This window comes from Leguminivora glycinivorella, chromosome 1 (assembly GCF_023078275.1).
Source record: "Leguminivora glycinivorella isolate SPB_JAAS2020 chromosome 1, LegGlyc_1.1, whole genome shotgun sequence".
In the NCBI taxonomy this organism is placed as follows: domain Eukaryota; kingdom Metazoa; phylum Arthropoda; class Insecta; order Lepidoptera; family Tortricidae; genus Leguminivora; species Leguminivora glycinivorella.
Genome location: NC_062971.1, coordinates 26,191,702 through 26,201,360, shown reverse-complemented (window position 1 = coordinate 26,201,360; position 9,659 = coordinate 26,191,702). Strand labels below are relative to the sequence as shown.

At 36.0% G+C, this 9,659-nt stretch overlaps 1 protein-coding gene across 1 annotated transcript; it reads left to right on the top strand.

Annotated features, from left to right (window-relative positions):
• Positions 1-1,082: 1,082 nt before the first annotated feature.
• Positions 1,083-9,625, top strand: LOC125242589 (equilibrative nucleoside transporter 3). The gene is made up of 7 exons (XM_048151379.1): positions 1,083-1,668; positions 3,927-4,093; positions 5,222-5,367; positions 5,691-6,125; positions 6,332-6,417; positions 7,179-7,378; positions 9,116-9,625. Exons 1-7 carry the CDS (start codon positions 1,405-1,407, stop codon positions 9,225-9,227), a joined length of 1,410 nt encoding a protein of 469 aa, XP_048007336.1. The 5' UTR covers positions 1,083-1,404; the 3' UTR covers positions 9,228-9,625.
• The last annotated feature ends 34 nt before the right edge of the window (positions 9,626-9,659 follow it).

The window sequence follows — 9,659 nt, the reverse complement described above, 5'->3', positions numbered from 1 at the left end:
ATCGGATGTACAACCGATATCCCATATATATTTAAGTCGCCATCTTTGATTTTGCCTTTGAAATCCTTCCTACTTCCTACATCGGGTCGGATGCATAAGCGCACTAGGGTGCACCACATTTTGAAACTTCATAAATGCTTCATAATTTTTATTATATGGGTGAATCACTTTTTTCTTGCTTGTTATTGCCATGGTTACGGTCCCCTGGGTCACCCTGGTTTTATGCAAAATTATGCTACTTTAATTATGCAAACATGCAAGTAGTCCCTGTTTGTAGATGGCCCATTAAGAAAGGGATGTATTAACAACAGAAAAATGCTTGTTTGCATAGTTTAAATAGCATAATTTTGCATAAAACCAGGGTGACCCAGGGGACCGTAACCATGGCAATAACAAGCAAGAAAAAGGTGATTCACCCATATTAACGCGTCGACGCAGACGCCATCTACTTATTTTGTTAGGAATTATCATGTAAGGAAATGGTGCGCTCCTTTGACGCAACACGTCGCTGTCTTCTACTTCTATGTAAAATTTACGTAAAATTAACATGCTTTTAATGAATCACCAAAACGATTTTTTATTAGTTATTTTATCATAAAGAGCATCGTATAAACTATAAAATAAACCCCTCCTCTTACAATTCTAGTGTAGATTTTTAAAATTAAATGGCCTCAGTCCCATTGGTGGGACTATTTTGCCAGTGTCAAGGTGATATAAGCTAATTGTTTTAGATTTTGGTACGGTAAATACGACAGTGTTCGGTAGTTGGCACTTGTAAATTGATAGCTAGATTTTACAAGGGCACGTGGACTATCGGCCGTTGACGACAAAAAAGGGGCTAAACGCGTTTCGAGAATAATTCTTCATCAGCTTCTCACTATAACATTAGTTTACTGCATAATAAGCTATCGATATTACACTTTAAACAAAATTAATGAGCAAAAGAAGGAGAAATTATTCACGACACGATACCGCTAAGATGGCGCCCGTACCGGAAGTTCCAATTCTAGTGTAAACTAGCCTTAAAGAGCTGACAGATACCTGACACTGACATTGACAGAACACTGATGGTTTTCTTTTCCTTACCGTGTGTGCATCTGACATTTGCTCTCCACTCGCTCGTGTGAGAGGAGAGGAGTTCGCATTTGCACTGTGCAGAAATTATACTTTGCACGGAGCTGTTACATTTTACGTCTCAACTAATTTTATCACTAAAAAGTAGATAAACAAACATTTTGTTTTGCATATTTATGTAAAGGCATTTTGTTTTGTTTATTTTTGACTCATTAAAATGCGTCATTAGAAGGAGCAATAATTGTAACAAACAAGGGCATTAGAATGATCGTTAGCAACAGAAGTGCAATAAAATAGCATTCTTACCTGTGGGCAAGTATTCTTGAGTTAATGGTGTTAATAAGTGCTACAAGCATGGACGTGAAAGAGGCCGGATCGATTAACAATGAGCCCGCAGATGCGATTGAGAACGAAATTGAAGAAGACATTATTGATGACTCAGAGGAGCGCGAGCTGGTGACAGACTCCTGCTCGACAAAGGTGCGGGACACGTCGGAGCAGCCTCGCGACAACTATTGGGTTGTTTATTTACTTTTTTATTTATTTGGCATTACATCTCTGGTGTCATGGAATTTCCTGATTACAGCAAATGATGTGAGTATTGTTTCTTTATTAAGCATGATTTATTAGACCTGCAACCATTGTAACCTAAACACACAATAAAATATTTCATTTCATTTCATTTCATTTTAAGAAAACTAGCCTTATGTTAACACTATGTATTTAATTTTAAAACTAAAAATTAAATATAAATTTCATTGGAAATGCAATTTTTTTTAATTCATTGCAATTTATATAAAGGAAAAGAAAGGCTTATAGAATTTGCCTGAGAAAAACCTACTCGTTCATTGCAAGTAAAAGTGCCCTTGATGCCTATTTGCAAAATAGAGATTATTGTATAATAGTAAGTGGTGTTCTCAAATAAGAGGTACTTAGGACTAAATTTACTCATAACTTTATACAAAGGAAATGTCAGTGTCCTTGCCACGATCTAGTATTTTATGCTTGAGAATGCCATCTATTGTTATCTATTAATCAAGACCTTGCTAAATAAAACTGGAGGAATTTGTTTTTTAAATATTTAGGTGCATTGTTTATTTTCTTTCTCATGGTGACAACAATACACCATAGAAAATACAATAAATAATAATAAATATTTTATGATATCTAATCCAAGCAAAGCCTTATCTACACCGTGTTTCACTTAACACTAAAAACCTGAAAACCGTTTGTTCAGAATCAAGAGTAGAATCGATTGAGCTATATCTTGATGGGGGTAATATTTTTATTTAAATTAGTATGATTAGTTATTTTTTACGTGCCTATTCTATTGTATTCGTAATACAACATTGTGTATATCGCATTGCTAGAGGTTGTTTACCTTTTTCAGTACTTTAGGGGTATTAATACCGGCTGGTTACTTGAACGATTATTTTTTCCACTACGAGTTTGACATTGTTTGTCAGTTTAATCTTAATGTTTATCATAAGTCATAACAAATTGAACTCGTACCTAATTACAACCTTGTCATTCTGAATATTGGGTTTAAATTTGCTTACTGCGATTACCTGTCCAATTTGAAGTTTACTGTGACAATACTTTAAAGTGTTTTACAATGACATCTTAGCTGTCTATTGGTAAACCTTATGTCGTTGCAGTAACATACACAAATAAATAGTTTTATGGTTTATGATGGTAGTTAGCAATTATTTTATTGAGTGTAGAGCTAAAAGTTAAGTAGAGCTGTACAGAAATCTAAAAATTCAATTAAAAAAAGTAACCATCAGATTAAAAGATGAATACTCTAGATGAGTTTAAAAAAATAAAAATTTGTTGGGGTGTCTGAGGTTTTGAGTGATACCGGAAACACGTTGTATAGTTACTAGGCAACAGCATATCTACACACTTTATATAAATAGGCTAGTTTCCTACTAGTCAAATCAGCTTCTTTTTATGAACTGTCAAATCAATTTGTTAGTATAGAATTACTATGAAATACTGAGGAGTGACGTCATGGTCAATCAAATCATTTACTTGATATCTTTCTCTTTGACTTATTTAAATAGAAATAATGTTTAAAAATAACTTCCGTCAATATTTTTCTTCTAATTATGTGGTGCTTTATTTCGTGCACTGCATAAAATATTTTTCCCCTCACTAGCTCGGAAACACGTGTTTTGTCCTTTAATACCAGCGGGTAAAAACGCATTTTATCCACTAGTGGGTAAAGTAATTTGACCTTGAATAAAGTCAAATTAACTGCTTTAAAATTGATAAAAGTAGGTGAATGTAGTAATAAAGATGATTTACCACCTGTGGAACTACTGGAAGCAGTGATAAACGCATTTTTTGCGTTGTAATTTCCTCGCTGTAGTGAGGGGAAAAGTTTTGTGTTACACTCGGGTGCAAATGTATTTTACTTCTCGTGTGTTAAAAAACTCGCAAGTTCAGGATTCTATTCTTGAACCACTCTCTTCGCTCGTGGTTCAACTATAGAATCCTTTCACTTGCTCGTTTTTCAATTCCACACTCGGCGTTAAAATACAACTTTGCCCCCTTGTATAACAAATAACTATTATTTTAAGTATAGGAAACTAGCCTATTATATAGATCAGTGGTGGGAAACTTCATTCATTACGGCCCAAAATTTGATCACCAAACAAAACTCCATTTTTACCACAGTGCTGGCAATATCACACACTATTTTGAAGGACCCATTATATTGTATAATAGGGCCAGATAAATGGAAATGGCCCATGGGTGATACTTTACCCACTACTGATATAGATATTAAAATTACGTACTGCTACCCGTAACTCAAGGATGTACCTAATATGTTTTCACATTTTCAGTACTGGATGTATAAATTTCGAGATGTGTCTCCCGTTAACTCCACCCAGTTGGAATTACCACCTGTGCGGAAAACCCAATTTCAAGCCGAGTTTACTTCCTACCTCAATGTGGCAGCTTCTATACCTAATTTAATATTCCTCATATTAAATTCACTTTATGGGCATTTGTAAGTACCTAATCTTATATGTTTTTTTTAAAGAAATCCAAATACGTACATAACTCATTTATTTGGATACTGTGTTACTCTGTCATTGCAAATATGTACTGCAGATAAGTAGACACAAAAGTGTCTGATCTACATTGCACCTGTTGTACAGGGTTTGTTCGAATATTTGTCTTCATTATCTAAGGTAAAGTCAAATTCACGAACATCTTTACAAACCAACATTCCAAATATAAGTATACACAACAGGTAAGGTGCATTAGGGTAATTCCGAATGACAAAAATGCTCTGGTAATTCCGAAAGGGGAATCTTAATATGATGGAAATAATGGTGATTTTTGTGCGACTTTCGAAATTAGACGACTTTCGGAATTACCCTAGTGCACCTTAAGTATATTTTTGGCATGTTGGCTTGTAAAGATGTCTGTGAACTCGACCCTGTCTGTTAATCAGTACCTACCATCTTGTTTTATTTGGTCCAGATATTAATGATGAAGTCAAAACAGGTTCCTAATTTTACTCCTGACCCAAACCACAGAAGGAAAATTACCAGTTGAATTTTAAACTACGTTATTAGCAAATGGGCCACTCAGTCTTTTTTTTTTGTTTTAAAATCGAACGAATAAAAATAAAAATAAATCTGTTCCATTAGCTTAAAATTTGTTGGATATTGAACCCTAAGAGAATAAAATCACGTTACAAAGTAAGCAGCAAAAAAGGTTGTTAAAATATACACCTTCATTTTGGAAACAAATATTGTTTCCAGTACCTAACACTTGTCTCAAAAGTTTTTTCAATGTCCATCTGTTGTCTGCCTCTACATTTAATCGTCTTTTTAATATGTCGTTTATGTTTCTACATTTTCTATTGCATTTCATAATATTGATAAGCAGTATTCAATATATCTATCCACATTTTACATAATACTAGCTTTTGCCCGCGGCTTCGCTCGCGTTAGAAAGAGACAAAAAGTAGTCTATGTCATTCTCCATCCCTTCAACGATCTCCACTTAAAAAATCACGTCAATTCGTCGCTCCGTTTTGCCGTGAAAGACGGACAAACAAACAGACACACACACTTTCCCATTTATAATATTAGTATGGATATGTAATATAAACGGTTTGTTGCAGAGTATCTGTGAAGAGCAGACTTCAAGGGTCTCTGTTGATGATCACACTGTCTTTCCTTGTTACAACCGCATTTGTTCAGATTGACACTGACGAATGGCAGAACACATTCTTCATTATCACAATGGTGACTGTAGTTGTAATGAGTGGTAAGTTAAAAATAAGTAATACTAGAACTTTGTCAGTTACAGCCAAAACCGTATAATAGTTAAATATTTTAGTAAAAGTCTCTGTTTTATTAGTGATTTCATTTAGATGTCAGTAAGATTCTTTTTTCATTTACTTGAGCTATCTGTAATAAGAATGCTTTTTTAGGGTTCCATACCAAAAGGGTACAAAAGGAGCTCTCTTTATGATGCGACTCTATTTTTGTTTTCAAATTTTTATTAATAATAATATAATTTTTAAGCAAGTCAAGTTTATTAAACTCAATTTGTATGGTTCCGGAATTCAGAGTGATTTTATGTTTCAGCCGCCAGCGCCATATTTATCGGCGGGCTCGTGGGCATCGCGAGCCGCTTCTCAAAAGAGTACATGGCCGCCGTGATCAGCGGCCAGTCCCTCGGCGGCATCATCGCCGCCATCGCCCAGATCATATCGCTCGCCTTCAAAATATCCCCCCTGCATAGCGCCCTCATATACTTCATCATAGCTGACATAATGCTGGGCGCATCTTTAGTCTCCTACATAATGTTGTACAAGATTGACTTTTTTACACACCACATTTTGAGGGGCTCCGGTGTGGTCGCTAACAGGCACAGAGAAGTGTCCATGATTGTTGTCATGAAGAAGATCTGGGTGTATGCGTTTAGCATTTTTGCGATTTTCGCGATCAGCATGGCCGTCTATCCTGCTGTGACTGTCTTAGTTGAGTCACACCCTACTACTCAAGGGACGGATTGGAATAGTGAGTAAATATTATTTGATCATTTTAGTAGTATTAAGTGTACAGAATACAGATGACTATTTTATTAGTCAGAATGTCTTTAAAAACTAAAAACTTAACATGGTAATCCTATTATTCCTATTGTAAAACACTTGTTTTACTTGTTTACATTACAAAAAATATCGTTTAGAGGAAATACTTTTTTTTTACTTGAAACATGTTTTCAGAGATATACTTCGTCCCGGTAGTGAACTATCTAATCTTTAACTGTGGAGATTATTCCGGGCGTTTGGTAGCTGGATTTCTGCTTCGTGTAAGTACCGTTTGTTTTAATTAGACTTGTGGTAAACTAACAAATGTTGTTAGCGCTTAAAAGATGTTTACTTACTCTATCATCAAATATTAGAAGAGTAAATAATATGATTATAATCAGTTAATTAGACAATGCCAATTACCATTTCAAATCTGTACCAAATGACACCAATAATGGTCAAATCTCATCTCAGCTCATTAATTTGGTTCCAAAAATGTTTTTTTATAAAGAGCGTAAATTAGTATTTTATGCAACAGGCGTTTAAAGGAGGTCAAAAAAGACGAGTGGCGTGCCGCGTAGGTAACAATTTGAGGCGAAGCCGAAAATTGTTAATAAAGACACCACGTGTATTTTTGACTCAGTTAAACACCGTTGCATACAATACTTTTTCTTCGACCATGTACTTAGTTTTTAATAGTTTTCTAGAATAACTTTCGTGAAATTCACACTGTTTCCTGTATTTTGACGCAAAGGCTGGCACTGTCAGCGCAGCTGCCCAATTCCATCCCGGGCACGCGCGCAGTATCGTTGTAACAATGCGTTGCCATGGTTACAGAGCCAAACAATGCTTTTTCAATTTTTACGTTACTGCGCGCATGCGCAGAAAGCCGGACGCTGGCTTTGGGGAATAGACTTTTATGTAGGGTTTTAAAGATCTACGAAGTATGAGTAGAAAAAATAATTTTTAAGTACTTATTTTTGTGTGATGTCAGATGTGTAACGAGTGGTACGCTATATTTTAACAATTATTAATTTTCTAGCCGCTGAACCAATGGGTAATAGCAGCCGCAAGTCTACTGCGTATCATCGGAGTGCCGATGCTGATGCTATGCAACGCGCAACCGAGGCCCCACCACCTCCCGGTCATCTTCGAGTGGGACTACGAGTACATCATGATCATGATCGTCTTCGCCTTCAGCAACGGCTATCTGACCAACATTGTGATGATCAATTCTACCAGGTACGTATATCAATGTAATAAAGCTACAGGACATTTGGTGTCTAATAAATTGATGATACACTACATGATCTTAGGTTACCATTGTAAGAAAAAGCTGGATCCTCACAAGGCGAGGCAATGTGCTCTCGCGGCAAAAGTCCGATGTGATTCTGTGCTTTTATTGTAATGTATTCTTTTACTATGGGTCATTTACCTGAAAACATTTTTTTGAATTGTATTGAATTGAATTGATGTAGACGTGCCCGATCGAAACGTGCGCGTACTGCCTCGGCAGTGGTACTTCTACACTGAACGTTTGCCGCGTGGGTACATTGCCTCGCGAGGTGCCTTGCTCTTTGTGAACCCGTCTAGTTATTAATTCTACTAGGCAAGATCACATATTTTCTATTTTTCCTTTATATGGCTGAGAATAGGCGCAACTGCAGCTGGATGTGTATAGATACCTATAACTGTCGATAGCTATAATAGCTTTGTGGAGACAGTTTGATATAGGCACCTAATACCTACTGCAGATCAAATGTTATCACCTAAAGTAGGTTGCCTTGGTAGATTCTATTAGACGGACGGCGGATAATGGCGTAATTAATGGTATTCAAAGTCGTACTATTCAATACCTATTGAGTAGTATGAGAAGATCCATAATTTTCTGCTAAGTAACTTTGATAGGCCTGACAGATGTGATTGCATTGGTCTTAATACATATACTAATCGTACCACTGATCGATTCGACTTTTTATATCAAAATTACCAACCGCAATTGCTAGCTTTCACCAAAACTCTGCACGTGTTCTGATATGTTATCGCGTTAACTATAGATATGCATTATATGCATGTTCTCACATTTGTAATGCAATGTTGATAACCCAGAGTGCACTGTGACACATCCTTGTTAGGTCAACACTAGCCGTATCATTTATGCTAGATGTTTTGTTTTGCTTTATAAGTAGGTAGTTTCCATACTAGACGTATGTACCTATTTTAAGTACCTAAACATGCGGATCAGTTAAATTTGAGTAGATACAAAGCCGTTTTAGTGAATCATTTTATAGAGTTGCCTTACTCATATTACATATTAAAGATACAGAAACAGAGTAGGTTCCATGACGCTTCGCGATTACTGAGATATTTGGAGTTCTACCTAAATTTGTCGTTCGTATCTAAATATGGAATTCCTAATATGCCTTTAGTTACCACCCTAAATAGTTTAACAATCACGTGACTGTATACAATATTTCAATGCCAGCATATAAAACATTTATTTGCGTTTCTTAATAGCTTTATGTTAGATAAGACTAAAAAGAAATTAAACCAATTTAAATGAGAAAAGGTAATTGGTTATCCAACGATAATTTAACAACATTTTTATGGTATAATGAATTGGCTTTTGATGAATTAGTCAATTTAGTAACCCTTGGAACAGTTACTGTTGCCTAGATAACTTTATACATTGTAGGATTTGTAGGTCACACAGAAAATAAACATTCTTTTCTACTGAAATCGATGACTTGTAAGTAGGATTGTATTATTCAGTAGAAGATAAACTAATTCAGTGTTGCGTTCAGTACTTATTTCTATTAAGTAAACAAATGTCCATTTCAGGGGCCACCAATCCGCAATCCCTATTCTCACTGTCACCACCGAACATGGGAATGAGGATGGATGCATTTTCATATTTCGCGGCGGGGATGAAAATGAATCATTGTTCAACGAAAATAACCTGGTAATATTTGTTTCCAGAGTGGTAGAGCTGCATGAGCGAGAGAAGGCGACGTCCGTGATAGCCACGTTGCTGAGCATCGGGCTGACGGTGGGCGCTGCCGTCGGAATGCTGCTAGTTCACTTATTATAAATGATTGATGATGAGGAGATATCATATCGCTTTGCCCTTATAAATATTATATTCTCGCGCTAATCTCAAAGTTGTGGATGACTGAGGTGCCACGAGACCTTCGCGTGGACATTCAATAATACTTTAAGGAAAAATATTTGTTTTAAAACAAATGAAGTTGGATGATTGTAATAGTATTGTAGAATTGCTGCTATTTACGATTACGGATTTATTAGTCGCTAAAAGAACCGCTCTACCGCCGAATAATAATTAGGTCTAAATAAAATCTGCTTTGGACATAAGAAATATCAATTGATGACACAAGATGTGTGTGGTGTGACAGTAGGCGAAACTAAAATGTAACAATACTTCAAAGAGATTCAAGGAAGTACGCACTAAATTTAGCTGTAGCATATGCTTTACAGCAGGCCTAGCACATGATGGCCGCGGGAG